This window comes from Zonotrichia leucophrys, chromosome 3 (assembly GCF_028769735.1).
Source record: "Zonotrichia leucophrys gambelii isolate GWCS_2022_RI chromosome 3, RI_Zleu_2.0, whole genome shotgun sequence".
NCBI classification, from domain to species: Eukaryota; Metazoa; Chordata; class Aves; order Passeriformes; family Passerellidae; genus Zonotrichia; species Zonotrichia leucophrys.
In genome coordinates this window covers 59,387,901-59,409,908 of record NC_088172.1, presented here as the reverse complement: position 1 = coordinate 59,409,908, position 22,008 = coordinate 59,387,901, and the positions used below count along the sequence as shown (strand labels likewise).

Sequence of the window (22,008 nt, the reverse complement as noted above, 5' to 3'; positions counted from 1 at the left end):
CATCAGAGCTACGAAAATTCCTTCAGTTCAGGATTTAAGAATACCATTAACAAATATAAGACATGTGATAGAAACCTGAGTGATACTCAACAGAGCCTCAAGGCTCAGCAAGATTAACCAAATCAATCTGTCACTCAAAAGATACTCTGTCATGTTATGTCTATGCAGAATGGCAGATATTTGTTTTTCCACTGAAGGTTTAGGTCATCCAGACCCAGCTGCAATTGGACATTGGTATTATAATCCACCACTTCTTAATAAAAATGTAATGAAGGCAGTTATGATTGAGTTGCCATGACCTGTAACATATACTATGCTAGTTTATGAATATCTTCCAATCATGAAAAGAAGGAAAGGAAGAAGAATGTACTAGACAGCTGGAAATCTAAAACCGTAATCTCTAAGAGATATTAATGTGCTGTGTAATAATCTGCATAGATTATTTGCAGGTGAACAAAGATCATCTCAGAATAGATTATGTCCTAAGTTTCAGTGAAAGCACAGAGCTTTACTAGCTTCAGAAATTGTGATTATGCCTTGTGTACTACTTTAGCTACAATGTGTGACATAAAACAAAACCTACAGGTTGAAAATTTGGTGATATTAGATTTTTTTCTATTTTGGGTAATACTGGGTAGGCTGCTGGGTTAATGCCAGAGATAAGCAAGATTCACCTTTAAGCACACACACAGCATGACAAAGTACCAACCAAAAGGCAAAATATTTTCCAACCATCTTTGAAATTAGATAAAAACTACAGACTACTGCAGTAGTCACAAAACCTGCATACCCACTAAGTCTTTTAAAATTTAAGGGCTGCAAATGTCAGGCTTAGTAAAAATCCAGCTCACTACTGTTTAAATTTTTGCAAGACATCAGCATGCACAGAAACTCTCACAGATTTATCTTCTTGTGACAGGCAATCTGGCTTTAATTTCCCAAGTCTCTCTGTAGTTCCATTTATGATCAGTCAGCCTCCCCATATCAACAACTTTCTGATATGCTATAAACTGAAGTTGTATTAAAAAGTAAGTAATCATATCTATTTTGATAAATCATGGAATCAAGTGATTGTTTTATCCTTAAGATTCTTGAGCAATAAATTAAAGTGAACAAAACAAACAAATTAGTGCTCCAGTATAATTAATATATTTTTATGATCCAATTCACACTTAATAGTAGAGATTCAATTCCAGCCTTTGGCTATATCTCCATACTATTACAGTGCTGTATCATTCACCACCTGCTTCAGCAGAACTGCAAAGAATTATGAATAACAGACAATGGGGTAATACTCTGTAAAAACCAGATTTTTCTTCCCTTGAGATACTGTCATTTACAAGGAATGAAAACACAGTTTAAAAAGAACATAAACCAATTATTCTACAAATATTTTATACTGTATGCTAGTTTTAGCTAGGGTAGAGTTAATTTTCTTTACAGTGGCTATTATGGGGCTGTTTTGAATTTGTGCTGAACACAGCATAAATATAGAGATACTCTGTTATAATATAGAGACTTTTTATTATTGCTGACCAGGCCTTACACAGAGCCAAGGTCTTCTGTGCTTTTATTTTGGCAAGTAGATTGAGGGTGCCTGGGAATTGGAAGGAGATACACCCGGATAGCTGACCCCAGCTGGGATATCTAAAGGGATGTTCCAGACCACATGACATCATGTTCAGTACATAAAGCGGGGAGAAGGAGGAGGAAGGAGGGATATTTGGAGTGACAGGGCTTGTCTTCCTGAAGTCACTGTTACATGTGGTGGGGCCCCGCTCTCCTGGAGGTGGCTGAACACCTGCCTGCCCATGGGAAGCTGTGAATTAATCCCTTGCTTTGCTTTACTTGTGTGTGTGGCTTTTGATTTCCCTATTAAACTGTCATTATCTCAGCTCATGAATGTTTTACCTTTTATCCTTCACGTTTTCTCCCCAGTCCTGCTGGTGGGAGAGTGAGTGGCCATGTGGGGCTTGGTTGCTGGCTGGGTTAAACCACAACACACTGCTTCTAGTAAACAGAGGGAAGCGGAAAAATGCTTTATGGGTTTTTTAAATCATAGTATTTTATTGACTGTACTAGGCCTAAAAGCTCAGTTTTACTGTAAAACTGCTTCAAACTCTAAAAAGGATCTTTGTGGTTAAGGAACTTGGTGAATTCTCTCTTCGTATTTTATCAGCCAAGTACTAAGCCTGGTAACCGTAGGAAATTACTTACTCTATTTTAGTGTTGCTAAATTCTGATGATTTCTGCTAGCTGAAAATTTGTACACTGCACAATAATCTCAAGTCTTCATTTTATAAGCAGGATAGAATATTTTTTAAATCACTGAAATCTTTCCTAGCCTGTCCTGGAAGGATTACTTTAAAGATTATCTGCTCATTTTTCAATTAAAGCTAAATAGACAGTTTCAACTCTATCAAAAACAACACTACTATTCATGCTCTTAAAATCCCTAGTAAGCATATACCTAAAAGAAAACAAATCTTGCTTGGTTCTAAGTGTTGCGGAGTTGGTTGGTTTTTTGTTTATTTTTTAATTGGTTCTTTGTTTGTTTGGCTGACTTTAAATCAAGCACTTTATCCCTAACAAATCAATCACTCAAGACTGTAGAGAGCTGAAGGGTTAAAACCATGTTCTCATAAGGGATAGCTAGAACTAAAACACTAGTTCAAATGAAGCATGAAGTATCCACTAAAAAATAGAGAATCAAAACTAAAAAACTAAAAAAATACACAGCTCTAAGCTGTTATCTTAATGTCTTAATGCTGCTATCAAATACTAGGAAAAAATAAAACTAGCACAAACCTGATGAACATAAAAACTCAAGTGTAAAGGGGACAATGCTGAAATAATATTTCAGTAAGATTTAAAGTCAAATAAAAAAGAATAAATAATCTAGTTGACAATGGAGAGGGTCTAGGACTGGGTACAGTATGACACACCGAAGTCCACACAAGGATTCTGCTACCTTTTCCCACAGTGGTGAACACAGTGTTGGCTAAGTTAACAATTGGTCTCAATGATCTTAGAGGACTTTTCCAAATGATTCTATTATGCTATGGTATATGGTATATTCCATTGTGCTATGGTAGTCTTGCTCCATAAGAAAAACAAGAACAATTAGCACATAATTACTAGCTAAGAACTGAAAGAATGGAGAAAAGAATACTTATCCACTTTCCAGCTTTAAACCAATAAAATCAGATAAAATTTATTTTGTGTATGCCTCTTATTTACATTTTGACCTGATCCTGACCCCCATCCATTTTTGTATTCATTTAAAGCTTTGAAGCACTGTCACACATGCTAAGCATAGTGTCTTGCTGACACCTAAGCAGCTGCCAAAAGATATACTGGGTCCATGACAGGCAACCCAAGGGAAAACCATCAAGAAAAGGAGAATAGACTACTTCAGTGTAATTTATCTGTGTGCTATGTGCACAGCTCCCCCACAAATATATGTCATTTCTGCCGAAACAGGGACATATCTTGATGCTCTTGCCAACTTCTCAGGGAAAAGCTTTCAATCAAGAACTGTAGGTCTGATAAAGTTCATATCATTTGTCCTCCAAGGTCAGTTTCACCATCTTGGATGGAACAAAAAAATCTTGGGAGGATCTGATAAGGAAATGGCTGGTCTAAATACTGGAACAAGATACACCCACTTTATTTGCAGAAATGCTCAGACATGAAATATATCCAGTGAACACCGTCAGCCATTAACGCACATGCATTTCAAAGGTGTTTTTGAAAACCAAGGCCTAACTTAAACATCAATCTACAGAAAAAGGATAAACAAATTATCACTTAGCAAACTTTGTAAAATTTATGCTTTCAGACACTTATCTAAAAAAAACCAAAAAGCCAGGAGGAAGTCAGACAGAGATTTGAAATAGGAAAGAGTCAACTTTCACTGGCAGTGTAGAATCACCAGCAGTGGCTGTTTTGCTCAAATGCATTCCCTTTCTATCTGTCACATACTAACACCAGAAACACCAGAGGTATGCTAGGGCTACTGGAGGTTGCATCTACCTGCAGAGAAGCACACAGAGATCTGTCTCAGAACTCACGAACAATCTAGGATTAGTCCATCTTCTGAAGTCTTTGGTGCCTAAGGACCAAAGAAGAGTGGCCAATGTTTGTGCATTGGGTATACATGGCAAAGTTCTGCTACTACTGAGGGGACTGCAGGAGTGGCTTCTATGAGAAGCTGCCAGAAGTTTCTCCCATGTCCAATGAAACCAACACCAGCTGCCTCCTAGATAGACCCACTGCTGGCCAAGGCCAAGCCAATGAGGAATGGTAGTATTGTCTCTGAGATAACATATTTTTAAGAAGGAAAAAATGTTATTGTGCAGAAGTAATTTGTGGCCAGAGAAAAGAGGCATGAGAATGTGAGAGGAACAGCCCTGCAGTCACCCAGGTACATGAAGAAAGAGTGGGAGGAGATGCTCCACGTGCCCAAGATGAGATTCCCCTGTAGCCCATTGTGAAGACCATGGGGAAGCAGCTGTGCCCCTGGAGCCCATGGAGGTCCACAGAGGAGCACAGGTCCACCTGTAACCCATGGAGGTTCCTGGAGTTGACTCTTGGAGAGAAGAAAAAGTTTCTCAGCAGGACTTAGTGACTCCAGGGGGGACCCATGCTGGCTGGATCAGTCTGCTTCTGAAGAACTGCACCCCGTGGAAGGAATCCACATTTGAACAGTTGATGAAGAACTGAAGCCCGTGGCAAGGACTCACACTGGAGAAGTTCCTGGAGAACTGTCTCCCATGGGAGGGCTTGTGCACTGGAGAGGGAGAAGGCCTCCTCTCCCTGAGGAGGAAGCAGAGGCAGAAACAACATGTTTCTAATCCCTACTCCCTGTGCTGCTGGTGGGACAGAGGTAGGGAATTGGGAATAAAGTTAAGTTGGAAGGGAGGAGAGGTGGGGGAAGGTGTTTTAAGATTTGTTTTACTTCTCATTATCCTACTCTGATTTTGATTGGCAGCAAATTCAATTAATTTCTCCAAGGTGAATGTTTTGCCCGTGACTATAATTGGTGAGTGATGTCTGCTTGTCCTTAGCTCATGAGCCTTTTGCTATATTTTCTCTCTCCTGTCTAGCTGAGGATGGGAGAGACAGAGAGGGTTTGGTGGGTGCCTGGCCTCCAGCCAGGACCAAACCACCACACCTAGACACATTACCTCCATAACACTGGCAAGGATAAGCACTACTAATCTTCAACAGTCAAGTAAACCTTTACTGGGGAACACCATAAAAGCTGTCTCACCTGGTCTTCAAGAAGAATCAGAACCACATCAGCAATGCTTAGAAACAGAAGTGAGCAAGGCTTTCATTCTTTGCTTGCACTGAGAAAATTGTTGCTGCTACCTTTATCTGAAAAACACAGACCAGTATCCTGTTCTCCTGAAATGTGATGATGCTAATTCCTTATTCAGAGAACAAGTGCTATTTTCAGCTCTTCCACTGGGGAAAAAAAACCCCAAAAACCTCTGGCACCTAGCCATGACAAAGAGCCAAAACTAATATGATTTCCTACAAACACTGGAATGTACTCTGCAAAACAGCTACGGTCCAGTGCGTATCAACTGTTGGTGGCCTTCCCCTACAGCTAACTACACACTGCCCATATTAGCTACCAGTCATTTCAACCTCAGGCAATGCACTGTTGTTCATTATCTCCACTTCCAGCATTTCAGCATTTTATAATGAAATATTTTAAATGTTGGAGTCAGGATTGATTTCTTCTGATGCCTTTTTGTATGTTGAATTAAAGCATGCATAGACCTTAACCATCTGTTAGTTTAAACAAAGGCAGCTATCAAGTCATGTGAATGGAGGCTACTTGAAAGATAATGACAATTACAGTGAATTTCACTCACACCCACAGAGTTCACAGTTCAGATATGAAGCTGTAAGAAGGTAAATAACTACACTTAGCCAAAAAATGCAATGCATGAGACTTACAAAGCAAGAGCATCTTAGTTCAAAACATGACCCCAAGCAAATACCAGGAATTATCTGGGGATCTATCAATCCCCACCCATATTTTGATCAGAGGAATAAAAAACAAAACAAAAAAAGCAAGCGACTAAAGAATAAGCAGGTTTGTCCAAGGGATGATCAAAATTATCCATATTTTATCAATGTTTTTGAAACATGGGCAAATACTTCAAAAAGCAAAAATACTTTTAACTTACACAATCCTATATAGCCTCTTACTCTGCTGAGCTTTTCATCAAGTTTCCAGGAGTGAGGATGATTACAGAGGAAGACCACAAACTTTACTGACTGCAGGTAGCTAATCAAAGAGTATCTACACAACCAACCAGTTGTGGAGATTTCTATTCAGCTGTCCTTTCTACAGACAATTGAGCTGCAGCTGGATGAGGCTGTGTGAACATGGCCCAAAATTACATGTTTAGACAGGCAAAAGATATTTTCTCAGTGTAAACAGAAAAGCGTCTGGGTTGGATAAATCTGTCCAATTGCTACTGCCCATGGGAGTATGGATCCTATCCACAGCACCATTAACGAGTAATGCAAAATTCCTGAAGAAAAAGTACCAAAATCTGAATAAAGTTTTCAAGGTTAAAAACTCTTATCTAGATGGAAGCCTTTTCCTTACGAGAACAGCTTATCATTTCTGAATGCTAATGCAAGCATGAGAAATACAGGTTTGGAATAAGCATTGCTTTAGTCTTCAAAGCAGAGTGCTCACTGTGAAGACACAACAAATGTAATTCTTTATTTCATGCAGCCTGCTGTACTCCTGGACAAGAGAAGCAGCTGGTACTAAATTAAAAAAGGAAAAAAAAAGTATTTTAAAAGAAGCAGAAGCACTAAACAGATTTTAGTGTGAAACATTTGTTTAGCCTTAGAATACCTGTGTCCTATCTCAGTTTGCAATGATAAACACAACAGGTTGATTTTGTCGCTTCTGTCTACATCCATTTACTTTTGTAATTGAGCAATTTTTCTTGACAGGAAGAAAATCAAATGCACATCATTCCTCCAAGTGAGCCATCTGAACTTTAACAAGTACAAATACTCGCATGTCAGCTGAAAATTGCAGATTTTGTTGCCCAGAAAAAAAGGTGAAAAAACCCAGATTTCTGTCTGTTTTCACTAATAACTAAGCTAAGTGGAATTGCTTTCCACATTATCCTCCTCCTGCTGATCAGAAGCCAACTGTTTTACCACACAGGTGCATACATGTGGTTGATCACTTCAACTCAAGGATGTGACTTCATGGTCAGCTGAACAGAGATGAGGGAGGGCTACAACCTACAACAAGAGGTAGTGGGTCCTCACACCCACCCCTTCTCTAACTACTCACTGTCACCTGCTGCACTAGCATCCATGGTGGGCCACAAAAGTGAGATAATCTGCCCTTTCAGTACAGGTCTGTGCTGTGCAAAAGGAACTCTAACAGGCTGGAAAGACAGGCATAATATAGTAACAAATCTGTTTAGAGAACAAACCAACACAGGGTAAAACAAAGAAAAACAAATCAGGAGACCCTAAATGCCTATTTCCACTTTTTTCCCCTTGAAGAAACTATCACATTGCCCTTCCTAACCTGAAATGTCATGAGGTGCCATGACGACATAGGGGAAAAGCTTATGCAGCACAGTGCCATACGACAGGAACAGTGAACCTTATTCCTAAACAAGGGCTCATAACTCACATTCATTAAATTTATCCTACTGACCTGCTTCAAGTATTGTTTTTGCAGCAGAACCCAAGTTCCAGAAAATGCTGCCAGCCAAAGGCCATCTTCACCTGCCAGATGAGTTACAACTGTGGTGTCTTGGTTTTTTGCATGAAAGTGCTGACAGATAAAACCACTAAATCCCTGTCTCCCTTGACTCAATGAGAAAAATTCCATTAGCATAATGCATTTTAACCCAAGTTACTTACAAACATCTGAAAACATCTGTGGGGTAAAAAGTGGGAAAGGCCACATGCTGTTGATGTAAACTCAGCAGAGTTGCTTGACACACAAGTAAACATACAATGAGTCAGAAACAAAAGCCAACTAAGTAAGGATAAAGCAAATACAAAATAACAGCAGCTTACCTTTTGAGGGGGTGGTCCGTGGTCATCCAGATAAGTGGAATTTCCTACAAAAATAAGAAAGATGGAGATAAACAAAAGCCATCCAATGCAACTTTCAAACTTTCCAATTCATGGAACCAGTACATCTCTATCCCACAGGTTTTGTGGTGTCAAATAATTAAAGGAAAATTCCCTCTGCTTTAACTTTTGATTAACAAATCTATTTGACTACATTTGTAATACATTAGATGCACATTGCCATTTTACCAAAAAAAAATTACATGACCCAAGGCAGCTTTAATTAATCAGTATTCGATTATTTGTGACACAATGACACAAAATTGCCAGCTGCATCCTTGTACATTTTGAGCAAGTGAGCACAGTTAACTTCAAAAAGTTTTCTTAAGTAATCAAGTATCAAAGGCCTTTATCAAATTTTGGTCTGATGGAACTGACAAGCATTCACTTCTCTCTCTTCTAACTGTATTTTTCCCAACCTCCAAGCTACTTTTTTGTTCCTAAACAGCACTGATTGAATGGGAGTGGTATTCTCAGGTAATCGCACCTGCCTTTTCAAGATGTTTGCTAAATTCAGACAAAAATCTTCAGGAAAAAAAAAAAGCTTCTAAACAAGTTCACCCTTGTTAGCTACAATAAAAATTTCAGACTTTTTACCGCTTCCTTACAAACACACACTGATACATAAAATACACACTCCCCCACACACATAGGCTATCTTCTGTGACTGTCCCTCTCAAACCCTTCTCTAAAAGTATTAATCACGCACTTTCCCAACACCTTTCAGCAGATAATGAAACCTTACAGCAAGCCTAAAATTTCCCCTTGGGCCATACATGCCTCTCCTCTCAGTCACGCTCCTATCAAAGACAGAACAAATATCTCTGCTCTAACCATACATCAGTATGGGGTATGAAAATTATTTTTACAAGTACCTACTAGACATCCTAAAGGCACATGGAAGAGGACTTTAAAAAGCTTGTTCTGCTTATGAGCTCCTGGGCCACTGAATAGGCAACAGAAACACAGGCTAGTGGGATAAAGCATAATTCAGAACCAAAGCACTTTTCTCTTTACCATCCGGCCAAATCCCTCCTTTTTCCAAGTGCCAAAACCTGCCTCCCAGAGGTGTCTGTGTCTGAGCGTTACAGTTACATAAAAAGGAGGTGAAGCTTTAGTGTGGAATATTCAATAGCACCCACACCAGTGCTGGGGGCTGGTTTCAGCAGGAAAAACAGGGGGCTGGAAGTGGAAGGGCCACCATTCCCTTGCTGGACTCTTGGGAGAGGCAGCCACCACCTGGATCACATCATCTTGGGGTGAGAGAGCCTGCAGATCACCACCACTGCCACAGCATGATGAATTTCTATGTGTAACAAGAAGTTGGGATTACTTCTCAGAAGTATTTTGCTTTCTGCTTTTCCAGCACGTGTTACAAAGCCATGAAAATTTCAGTCAAAAGGCTTACAATTCATCTAAAGGAAATCTCAATAACCCAAGCATGTTTTTACAGACGTATGTTTCTTGATCTTTGAAGAGTTTGTGCAACTAAAAAAGCCTGAACAGTAACTTTTTTTTGGTCATCTGAAATCACAGATTATCTTCTGAAGCATACCAGAAACTCATCTCTCTATACATTTGACACAAATACCCACCCACTGATAAATCCAGTGATTTAATTTAATGCCATAGATAATATGGCTGATGCCCTACATTCAGCATAATTTCTTTATCCATCCCTCTGATATGATTCTGATTTCCAAGGAAGAAATTCAGCTCTCAGACTGCTAAAAGAGTTGGCAGTCTGGTTTTCTCTCAGAGTAGCTACTCCACACACAGTGACACAGAATTGAAAATAAGCATTTTCAAGCATTTCTCCTCCCACTTAATCTGGGATAAGAGCAATGAAAACTTCTCATTCAGAATTTAACTTTCCTGTAGAACCAGGCTGTTAATAGCTTGCAGCAGCTTTCTCCTCTTTGCAATTTGACAGCAGATAGATTGACACATTGATAAAAACATTCCTTACAGTTTTCTCATTGTGTCAGGAAAATTGTTTCACTTTGATACCTAACAAAAAAGTGATGTTTATTGTTTAAAGAAGGTAATATACTAAAGGAGTCAAAAAAATTAGATAAAAACTACTAATTAAAAAAAATTAGCAAAACTAAAGTTTCATAATTGATGTTAAGGTGGTTACAGGAATAACAGGTTTTTTCTCGTGTCTCCCCAAAACAAATGCAATTTATGCTTACCTAAATAAAAATATTAATTACATGTCTACTAACTATCTTTACCAATCACCTATCACAGCCAGTTTCACAGTAGAGAAGGAATTGGAATTACTAGTCAGGAGTTTACACAGCATCTTATAGTGCAGCATCAAGAGTATCAGAATTATATCACAGAAACATTTTTGAGATATTTCATAAAATTAAAGAGTTTATAACTAATTTCACCTCTCTCTGTCAGTAATGGATGTTCTTAGTACGGAGACTGCATTCTTCTTCCTTGGAAATTTTCAAATTATCAAAACGACATGGAAATATCTCTAGCTTTGAACATATGCCTTGTAGATTTTATTTCAGTAATCAAAATGTTGCTTTTTTCACAGCACAGTCTAGTTACTACTGTAGTGACTTACAAGACAGTAGAATTATAGGACATTTTAGAATAGTTGTTTTCACAGCAGTTGCTTGCTCAAATTTAGAAGCTACAAACTGACAGAAACTGATTGCCAGGGCAACACAAGTGAAGGAGGAAACAGAGTATCAATTTGAAACCTGGTCAGAATTACTGTCAATGAGCAGAGGATGGAAAGCTGCAGACAGCCCCCAGAGCCCCACACTCCAAGTGCAGAGTTGGCCACTGTCCCTCCTTCTGCTCACCAGGTATGTGAGCCAGAGTCAATCTCAGCATCCACAGGTTGCCACATCAATTTAACATTCTGAATTCTTTGGGGTTCAAGTTTTAATTGAGAATTAATTTTTTTTCAGTAATAAAAGCAAAACCCTTTGCTGCATGATTCATACCATACACTAAGCAAAATACACTAAAATAACTCCACAAATCCAGCTGCAATGGAGTGCAGCAGCAGCCTGTGAGGTACACCAGCCAGCTCCTTAACCCCACGAAGCCCAGCAGTGCCCTCACTGATCACTGAATTACAGATCTCAGCTTGCTTTCCCTCTGTCTGCAAAAATGGGCCACACTACAGGAACCATAATGCATTCAGAAATGGAATAATGAAAAACGTGCATCTATGCAAAAGGCCTGAAAGAAAGAGGATGTCTCTGTAACAAAAGAGGTCATGAAAATCTTATTAAGCATGACTCCCAAGATAGGTGTTTACAAGTTTTAAAAACTTAAAACAGGGTGCCACTTTAACACACAGGACCACTTTTCAGACAATGCATACCAAATTAGGTTAGTTTAAAAACAAAAGAAAAATTCAGCATTATAGAAACTGCAACCATTGGAAAGTACAACGTAAAGCAAATCCATGAACTACCAGCTACTAACAGCTGACATAGTAGGAATGTTGCACAGTAAAAATCAGAGACTTGGGCTTGTTAATGCAATTGTAATAAACATTTTAGGTTAGGTACAATGCTTTTGGTATCCATTCCCATCTAAGATGGAGAACATTATTTTACAGCTTTTATATACCATGGCAGAGACAACATGTGATAGGCATCACTACGTGCCACAAGAAGAGAAGAGGCTCTTTCTGGTAGAAAAGGTAAAGTGATAGAAGAGAGAATCATCTTTTCTCACTAGGAACCTTGTCCATTGTCCCAAAGCAACCTATGGCATTAAATTATTAGGATGACTTCTTCCAACTCCTTTAGTAAAGCTTTAATAAAGGCATCATTGCGCTTTTCTGCTAACAAGATTATTTTAGTTTTTCTGTTTTCGTTTGGTTTTTTCCCCTTGGAGTATTTACTCTCCAAAAAGGAAATTTTCCACCTTCCTGTAATAGCACAAAAGTCTAAGGCATTAGAAACAAGTCAGACAAAATAATCAAGTCTCGAAACAAGTGGTATTACACATTCCACAAACACTTGGGCTGGCTGAACATGTCTCCTCCACACTCCGCCAGAGATGATAAAAAAAAGGCTCAGCTTTAGTATAGAAAATGTTGAATACATGGAGGCAGTCCAGATTTTTCCATAATTCATTATCTTTGAGGTTAAGTGAATCAGCTGTATGCAAAATCTTTGGGGAAACCTCGTGGTTATGTTCTTTTCTTCTTGGAATCACTGAAGTGTGGGGGTTTTGCTTGAAGCAAGCCAAGTTTAAAGAGAGAAAGATGGTCAGTCAACCAGGATTAAGGACAAATATTGCTGTGTACAGTTTAGAACCACAGATAATGAAAGTAACTGCAATTCTGGAAAAACACCTTTTCAAAAAATACTGGAGAGTACAGGAATAGAAGTAAATGGACTTAGGCCTGAAGTGAAGACCCTTTGACAGCAACTGAAATAGTGTGACTCTACTTGAACAATTCCAATATCCCACGGAAAGAATTGTGTAAAGATAGGGAGAGAAAGCCAACATCGTAAATGAGGAGCTTGGGTTATTATTCCGGAGCAGGTTTTTCCCTTGTAGGGAATCACAAGCACCAGCCTAAGGGAGCTGGGATCCAGCTAAGGTCAAATTTAATTTGCCTTGCGAAAATCCTTCTTTGTTCTTTTCACTTGGACACCATCTCAAACTTTCAGGTGCCAACAACCTCTACTGGCAAACAATCCCTTAGACTCTCTGATGTTTAAAGGAAAGGAACAGTTTAAAAGTTGCCTGAAGAGTCTTCTGGTCTGGAAATCAGACCCTGAAGAATGATTTCCCCACCAAGCCCCTCTAATCATTAAGAGCTGCACCTTCAAAATAAACTGAAGTGCCAGTGAGTTATCAGAAGATGATAAATTCTGCTGTGCTTCCTTCTATATTCTTTTTTCCTCCCAATTAAGCAGTGGACACACTTAGAACTTTCATGGGTGTTTCTCCATCTGAGACAATATGATTTTCTTAGTCATCATGTCTTGGAGCCCTCTGTGGTCCAAAGGCAAGAAGGGAGTTAGGAACTACAACTTGAAAACTAGCAGATGAGCAGAATTGATGTTGCCCACAACTCAAATCAAACCTAAGAGAAAAAAACACTGCTAATGCTGAGGTTGCACAGCCACACCAGCTTTCACAAAGCAAAGTTTTCACAGAGGTGGACAGAGAACATTAACACAGCAAAACGCCACTGACCATTCTGCACTGGAATACAGAGTGACTACTGCCATTTCTTCCATCATATGTAAAAAGCTGCAGACCTACAACTGGTTTCCTCTGTGCAAGAGTATCCTCCTATTACAATTTTCATTTTTAACCACAAAATAGTTAAAGTAAACATTATTTTAAAAAGCATTCCACAATGGATTTTTTTTTCTTCTTTTCTTGCCTTCAAAATAATTTTGGTTATTTTTAAAATCATAAATTCAATAAAACCAACTAACCACAACAACAAAAGTCAACCTACAGCCAAAAAAACCAAAACAGCACCAAGTCCACATTCAATTCACTCTACATCACTGCACACAATGAAGGAAAAAAGCCAAAACATGACAAAAATACCTATTTTGCTTTATTACTCAGTGACCTGAACCCCAGAAACTTCATCATTATATAATTCAGATTTGATTGCCTACAAGTTTCTTACTTCTAACACAATTAGGAGAGAAACTGGCACATTTAAGGAGAGTTTTTGAAAACTTACTGGCAACTCTGCATATATGTTATATATGAAAGTACCACTGGAATACAGATATAAAGGGTTTGAATAACATGAGGTTCTAAACCAGTACAGGGTATACATCAGATGGCCCTCCTCTTGCAAAGAAAGGAGACTGCAGAAGGCAAAGCTACTCCAAAATCACAGAGCCTCTCTGAATTGTGAGCATTTAAAAATGTACATACAGGTGTTTCATTTAATTGTTTTGTCAATAAACCACTTTATTAATAGTGGGGGAAGGAAGGGGGAAAAATTAACATTTAATCAAGAAATAAGAGTGTCCCACCAGGTACTTTCCTGCACACAAAGGAAAAGCACATATACAGCTCTACTGAGACACCACAGAGAAAACCTAATGACCAAAAAAATAAAAAGGTGCCATTAAGCCAAACTACTACAATTTTATTTTAATTCATTTTGCTATGTAAACAAAGACTCTGATCTATCTTTGTGGCCTGGCAGCTCTTCACTAAATGCACTTCAAAAACCCATTAACTTGTTGCTAACTTCAGTCTACTTTTCAGATAGTTCTTAAATTCAGTATTCTCTTAACACACAGCAAGTGGGGACAGATTAAATATGGTGTCTTTTTTTTTTTTCTCCTGAAATATTTTTATTTTACCTTCTGTCAAAAAATGTGCCAAATATTTTGTAATGACTTCTATTCTTTTCTTAATTTCCTCAGCAAGGCTTACCTTAACAAAATGCAGTCAGTTCTATAAATACACACAGGTGTTCCTGAGGAAAAAAAAAAAATCTCTCAAGATGTGTGGTCAAAGAATACCTACAGCTACACAGCTACCAACAAACCTGTTCAAAATTTAAAGGGGCAAGTTGGGAAAAGCTCACAGTTCAACAGCTGAACTGCCATCCACTGAAATAACACAGATAAACACTGGTCTCTGACTTCATTTCTTAGCTGGACAATGTGAGAATAATAAGGGACACTGCATCAAATTATTATGGCTGAACACAAAAACGATCAGAGTAGTGCAGAAACCAGCAAGTTAGAGAGTAGTTGGAAACATCTGACAGTTGTAAATAAGCTTGACTCCATGACATCCAGGGAATCTGCCTGCAGAAGGTTGCAGTAACAACAGTCTGAGCAATAACAGGGATTGAACGAGTCAAATATGGCTGAAAAAAATTTCTCTGAAATCAGCTATCAAAACCCAACACTCATAAACTAGAAACAGAGAAGTGTTGCAACAATCAGGGGATGAAGACTGGACAGCACTGAAGGTACCTAAGAGGAAATTAGTCAAGCATCTGCCAGGAATGACCCAGGTGTTATCATGCTGCTTTAGAACTAACAGGCAAATTAAACCAGGTCCTATTTCAGCAACATTTCTTTTAAATGATTACCTCCTTTTTTTTTGTTTTTAATCAGGCAAACTTCCCTTGGGTGTTTTTCTGCATCCTATTACTCAATATTCTCATTCATTACTTGAAAGATGCATTAAAGAGCACCGGTATCAAATCTGATAACAATACCAAATGAAGGGACTTAAAATCTGCTGAAACTCTGAGGAGAACAGAAACATACTGACCCTTTAAAGCAATGGTCTGAAAATACAGGATACAATCCAGTAAAAACAAGCATACAAATTTCAACTTGGAAAAGGGCAACATCTTCATAAAAGCAGAATGGAAACAAAGTGGAAACTGCAGAAAAGAGCCATGATGGGAGGTGAAAATCAGTTCCCTTCCTTTGGATTTCTTTGAGCTCTTTCTGAAAGCTTTTCAGGAAGACCATTCTGTTCCAGCTGCATGTATAGAGATAGTTTCACTAGCTTGGTAAGAAGTTTATTTTGATTGTTGTATGAAGAAACTTTTTAAGACTTAGGATTTCTCCATTTTCCCCTCTTCTTCCTGAGAGAGAACTGCAATAATATTTGCAAGCCATTTGATTTCTTCAGAGAAAACTTCTGTCCCCTCAGCTGTGCAGAATGCACGTACAGCAGAGAGGAAATACATGCATGATGCAGAGGAAGAAACTCCATGGGACTGACGTTGGCATGGCCACAATCCTTCCCCTTTCAGTGCACACATTCCGCCACACAGGGAACAGCACAGCCAGCACAGGAGACCTCCCTCTCTCTGCACAGCTGAGCTACAGGACTGCAACTCCACAGCTGAACCTTGCCTTCATAAGGCTCCCCTTGCAAAGTGATGACACTGAGGCCGAGGGATGGACACAGTACATAATGATGAAGCTTCAGTGAAGACCTTGTCAAGTGCAAGGCCTCTCAGTCTCACTTCACTCTGCCATTCAGGCTACAAACTCCAGGGAATCTGTATCTGACCAGACACCTTCTCAGATGATACCAGTCAAGAGTTTCCTCTTACATCAGTGCCAGACATCAGATCTGCTCTTTCACGTCATGTTTTTCCAGAGACAAGAGTTTTATTATTTAAACTTAACCCAACTTGCAAGCTTTACTCCTGTCTGCTGCATTTTTGCAGATATATTTCTGTCCTTTCCTCCTGCACAGGCAATCTTAGCAAACAGCAAGTCAATGAATTTTGGAAAACACCCAGCTGGCAAGTCACCAGTTATTCAAGGAAGACTTTTATTACTATTATTAGTATTATTAAGTACTACACTGCAAATGCTATCCAGAAGGAGTGGTTTGTTGGGTGTTTGGTTTGAAGTTCCTGTCCCTGGAGGCACATTTCCGAGAAGCTGCCTAGGTCTGTGGTCTGACCCCAGCAGCACCTTCCTAGCAGAGAAAAAATGAACACACTTCACAGAAAATTGGTCACATAGATCTCTAAAGAATTATTCATATTTTTATTGTGCTGAAGCCAAATGAGTTTTCCTTGCGTGTGCTTCTCACAACATCTGAGTCATCTGGTTGCTATGATTTTGTCACACGTCTTTACAGAGCCTGCTGCATTTAGGAAAATGGACCCCCCATATGAGGTAGCCTGACAAGACTGAGCTGTATGTCTGTTTTTCACTTTCTCCATAATTCAGGTTCTTTAAGTATCTGATTTTAAAAAGTACAAATGAAAATTTTTATAAAGAGCCTTTTTACAAGTCTGTCTCCTTTTCCCCCTAACCAGTTTTTTGTGCCACAGGAGAACCACTCAAACTCTTCTTATGTATACTCTACTTATATACCTCCTGAAAAGCAAGAGCACTCTATGTAAGAAGCAGCTATCTCTGTATTGCTTTCTTTTCTGAATACAGAATTAAAGAAAAAAAATTACAAATTGTTTAACCATTATAAACTTCCAACATCTTAAGAGACACAAAATTAGAAGTAGCATTTCTTGCCAAGTCTGTTAAGATGCCTATAACTGCAAAATGGAGCATATAAGTAGGTCAGATAAGGAACATAATGTACCTAAATGAGCTATTTCTTCTTTATGACACATTAGCATAAAATTTTATTAATCTCTACTTAAAAAAATACTACAGCTTCAGATGGCTTTCGAGATTTCAACATGATTCAATAGAAATATTTTCCATTACTATAAATGCTTTGGCCAAACTACTCATTTTTCACACTATCCAGCTTCTATTCATGAAGACATTTTAACTCCTCCCTACCCCAGTCTCAAACAGATGCATTTGAGTGACACAAAGACTTCTCAGTGAAGGAGTTTTGTATTTTAAGAATTTCTGTAGAGAAATCGCACGTTCAAAAACAAGGGATGAGATTTAGCAAGCAAAGTGAATTGCACTAGACTTAAACCTGCCTTTCTATTTCAGCACCCTTTCATCTCCTGCAACTGTAAAATTAGAGGATTAACCCCATTATTGCCATTCCAAACTCTTGCAATACATAACTTCCACTTTAGATTTCAGCCTTTACTGAGAAGAATAATTTTGTTACATGGACTTTGGTAGCTTAAAAGGTAACTTAAAAGGTAGCTCAATAGGTGACTTGAAAGTCAGTATTTTGGGAAGTACTTTTTTCCTCTACAAAGCACTGCAAGACTCCAGCACAAACTTTATCATTTATGTCTAGAAATATTACCTTTTCTGCCTTTAGCCTCATTTCTCATGATCTTAAAGAAGATTTCTACCCATTTTTGTATGAGTGGATGATAGATTGATTTGTAAACATTTGGCGGGATGCCCTATGGAAAAAAAGGACTTAATTGTTTTGCTCTTGAAAATCTAATGGTGTCATCATTATTGCAGCTGAGGACTAACTACGCATAAACCAGGCTTACCTATGTGAAAGACTGCAGAGCCTTCATGACTTTCGTCAACTCAACATATCCAGCAGCAAATACAAACACGTAACAATTTGAAACAGCAAAAGTTTGGCTATCCATTTTTTGATAAGCATTTTGTATCTTTCAATTTTCAAAAGTTTGAGTGAAAACCTTTAGAAGACAAGTTTTCAGATGTATTGATTAATTCTTGCTGCCTTCAGCTCTCCAATGACTAAAAGAGCATTGTGAAAGTGTCAGCAATGGCAGGTTCTGCATTGACATCGTTATGTGGAAAAGGTAACTGCACTTGTAGCAGTGCCACAAAACTACAGAAGCAGACCAAGTGTCCTCAGCCTCCGCACAGGTCTTCAAATCTGTTTCATTTCTCTTGTGCTCTCTAGCTATCCTGGAAACATTTGCACTTCATATATCTACTCCTAACCTAACTGAGAAGAGCTCAAACTTGCTGAAGGCAACTAGGAGGAACTAAAATGTATGTGCACTCACTGGAATGACTGTTTACTTAGGACTACTCTCGGATGCTATGACCGCACTCATGAACTCTGAGTTGCAAACATTCACTACTGGTAACAATTACCTAGGCGTGCTCTTTCTTTTTATATCATCTCCCTGTGTTTTATTTAGCTTGGAGAACCACATCAGGATGTCACCACTAAGATGTGGCAGTTTAATAGAGCTCTAACTGCCGCTCACCAGGCCTCCTGCAGACAATGTTTCTTACAAGAAACATCCTAAAATATATGAAAAACATCTGTGCCATGTAGACTATATCAATATAGTAGTCATTATCTAAATTCAACTTCTGAACATACACAGGGATTAAAGTTTTTTTTTTACTATATCTACATATAGCTGGCTAAATATATAAATATATATAAGCAACAACCTCTGCTTTGCTTCAGTGGTTTGGAGATTCCTATACAATATTAAATTGTTTCAAAAGTGCTAGCAAAGGTACTCACATTGTCACATCCTACAGACCAGTATAAATTAGGTCTACTATTATATTATTTATGATAGATATACTATTATATTATGTATATATACTATTATATAACAAATATACTATTGTATTATGTATGGTGTAGCATTTTAAGGACATGCTTGTCAACCTTCAGTTTAAGAGTAAAAATTATTTTCTAATGCCAGAACTTTATGACAATGCTTTTTAATTTTTGCTCAAAGGTGACAATAGGCTTCTTGTTCTAATCCTACAGCAGGCAGCTACATTTCACAAGTAATTTCAGCACGAGTATTTAATTTCTACAATTTTCCATTGAGTTTGGCCAGGATAAAGAGTAAAGAAATTGCAGCATACTGAAATCACTGTTCAGATACATGAAAAATGCCATCTTTTGTTCTTTATTTTGCATTAGATTAACATTTCTCTAAAAGATAACATAAAAAATAGGGAAATCTACCTAGAGAAATCTAAAGAGTTATTTATACTGTATTACATTCAAAAAAGATTGAAGACCCTCTAGAGCTAAGCCAGGCTACTGTTTAAACCTATCTGTCAACAGCCACTGTGATACTAGGAAAAGGTTATTATTAACTACTATTTATATAGTATATATTTAAAATATTAACCATTAAATGTGTCCTCTTATTTGTATCCCCAAGGATGCAAGAAGAATACAAAAAAAATCATATACAAATCTAACACAAGAAACATTCTCTCCCCTATTACAAAGTTAGAGTTGTGATTTTCTGTGCATTAGAAGCCTAAATACAAACTTACATATAATTACAGATCAGTTCATACTTCCAAGTTATGTGTTTCCTTAAGTAAAAGCATTTTTACATGGCAAGAACATCCAGATCGCTCTCATTAATTTTCTTATGGCTTTGCCTTTCTTCACATGGGATTTCTGTCCCTTTACAGATGAGGTCCTCTACATACTCCTGTAATTGGTAGCAAGTAACTCTGAAGTTAAATTATTGAGTTCCCCAGGCAACAGTAGATTGCAAAACTGACTTCTGCTAAGTAAGTCCTGTCTAGGATGCAGTCTTCACTCAGGAAATGTGTCCACACAAGCACTGCAGAACCAAAGTCAAATCTCATTTCATGTATTCAAGTGTTCAGTGCTCACAGATTTTGTATGGTGAACTTTTTTCTATTTTCTAATGGGTTCTTTGTTGGTCTGGGGTTTTTTAATTCTTGTGGTTTAAAGCCAGGTACTTAAAAATTAAGGAACCTAGCATCACCAGACATAGAAACAATGGTCTGCAGTGTAAAAGCCATAAGGGCACACAAACAGCTATGAGGATGGTGCCTGCAGTCCTCACATTAAACAGAGAATTTAACACTTCTCTAAGTTATCCTGACCTCTGATTCAAAGATGGAGCTACTTTATGAAGAATAAGGAACTCTACCCTTTGAACAGGCTCCTGTGGGAAAAAAATTCTTAAAAAAAAAACCCACTCAAAACATAAGTATAATGCCAACACCAAATTTGTCTCCATCTGAACACAACCTCTGCACTCTAAAAGGGCACATCCACTGCACTGCCACAGCAATTTCCCACCCTGACAAGAACGTGAAATACCCTCTCAGCAAAGTTGTGGCAGTTTGCTCTGGGCTTCCGTGCCTTTTGGCCTGACAACACTCCAGGCTTTGGGACACGTGTCAGGACTTTTGCGGCATTACTTTCCTCTTTAGACCTCAAAAATTCATCTCAGACTTCCTACCACAAGTCATTTTGTTCCAAGTCTTGACATCCTTATGGATCCCGCTATCGGCAGCTCTCATGCTATGGTCAGCCAGTGTCAGCTCCTCAGCTCCCCTAACTCCAAACAAAATACAGCTGTGAAAATACCTCCTCTCTGCTGCCACTGCAGCTTCACACAAGCTGTTTAAGAGGTCTCCACTGTTTTCTTCTCGTTTCCCACAGCAATTTCCACTGTATTACATTATTTAACAATCGAGAGTCCTCCAGAATTTTTGTCAAACTCTAAGAAACGAAGTAATTCCCCTAGCTGCCTTTTCAAAAAAAGTACATTATTTTTTAATACAATTGGAACAAACAGATAAAAAAGACAATCCAGCCCTAGACATATTCCTGACATGAAAAACATACCAGCCTAAATTACTGAAAATTAGAAAGCTGAATATGGAACCTTAAGAAGGTAAAAACTCAGGTAGTAGACTTGACAAAATGCCAGGGCACTGGGATTACCCATAGCTGTATTTCAGAAGACACCAGTGTATTTACTCAGGTTGAGATTTCAGTTCGCAGCCAAGGCACAAGCAATAAAGCGCTTCTAATTACTTGACTGGGCCCAGAGCTCCTACTCCCATGCCAGGCAGCTAGGCAGCTTTCCTTCCTTCTTTGCCATCCTCCCTTAAAGGAGACAAAACAGTGTCATCATTTCAAACATCTCTAATAGCAATTTTGTCTACAGTCATCCTTAAATACAAATATTGTCAACATATTTTCTAAGAGTAATAGAAGTGAACCATTATAAAAGTCCTGTGATGGGTTACTTTCGTAATAGTAACCAGTAATAGCTCCTGGAAAGACATGAGAGGAGCTGATATTTTATAATAAGGTCTGCACCAGCAATGCTTGCAGGACTGAGCCGTAAGATTAGCACCTCTTTGGAAAGAGGATACAGCCTTCTGACACACTCATGTAGGGCCCAGCACTCACTAACTTCATTATTAACTACAACACATGAAGTTTCCAACATCCCCAAAAGTTTACTATTCATTTATTTAAGTCCAGGACTTTATAAACTTGTACACTTTTGACTCTTTCATTGGCATGTAAACAAGCAATGCATTTAGCTCCAAAGGAACCCTGTAATACAGTGCCATTTTAGATCACGGAAACTTAAAGAGGCATAAATAGAGTGCCATCACCTGGAACATGCATTGAGTGAGCACAAACAGGATTTCGCATATGCAGTTATATGAGGCGTATATAAAACAACAATTTTACAGCAAG

The 22,008-nt window shown here is 38.4% G+C and overlaps 1 protein-coding gene across 4 annotated transcripts in view; it reads right to left on the bottom strand.

The window, feature by feature from the left end:
- Nucleotides 1-22,008, bottom strand: part of UST (uronyl 2-sulfotransferase) — a 151,797-nt gene that overhangs the window by 88,171 nt on the left and 41,618 nt on the right. For all 4 annotated transcript variants that reach the window (XM_064708421.1, XM_064708423.1, XM_064708424.1 and 1 more), the window contains exon 2: nt 8,089-8,132. In XM_064708421.1, the coding sequence (XP_064564491.1) occupies nt 8,089-8,132 (44 nt within the window). The remainder of the gene's footprint in view (nt 1-8,088; nt 8,133-22,008) is intronic.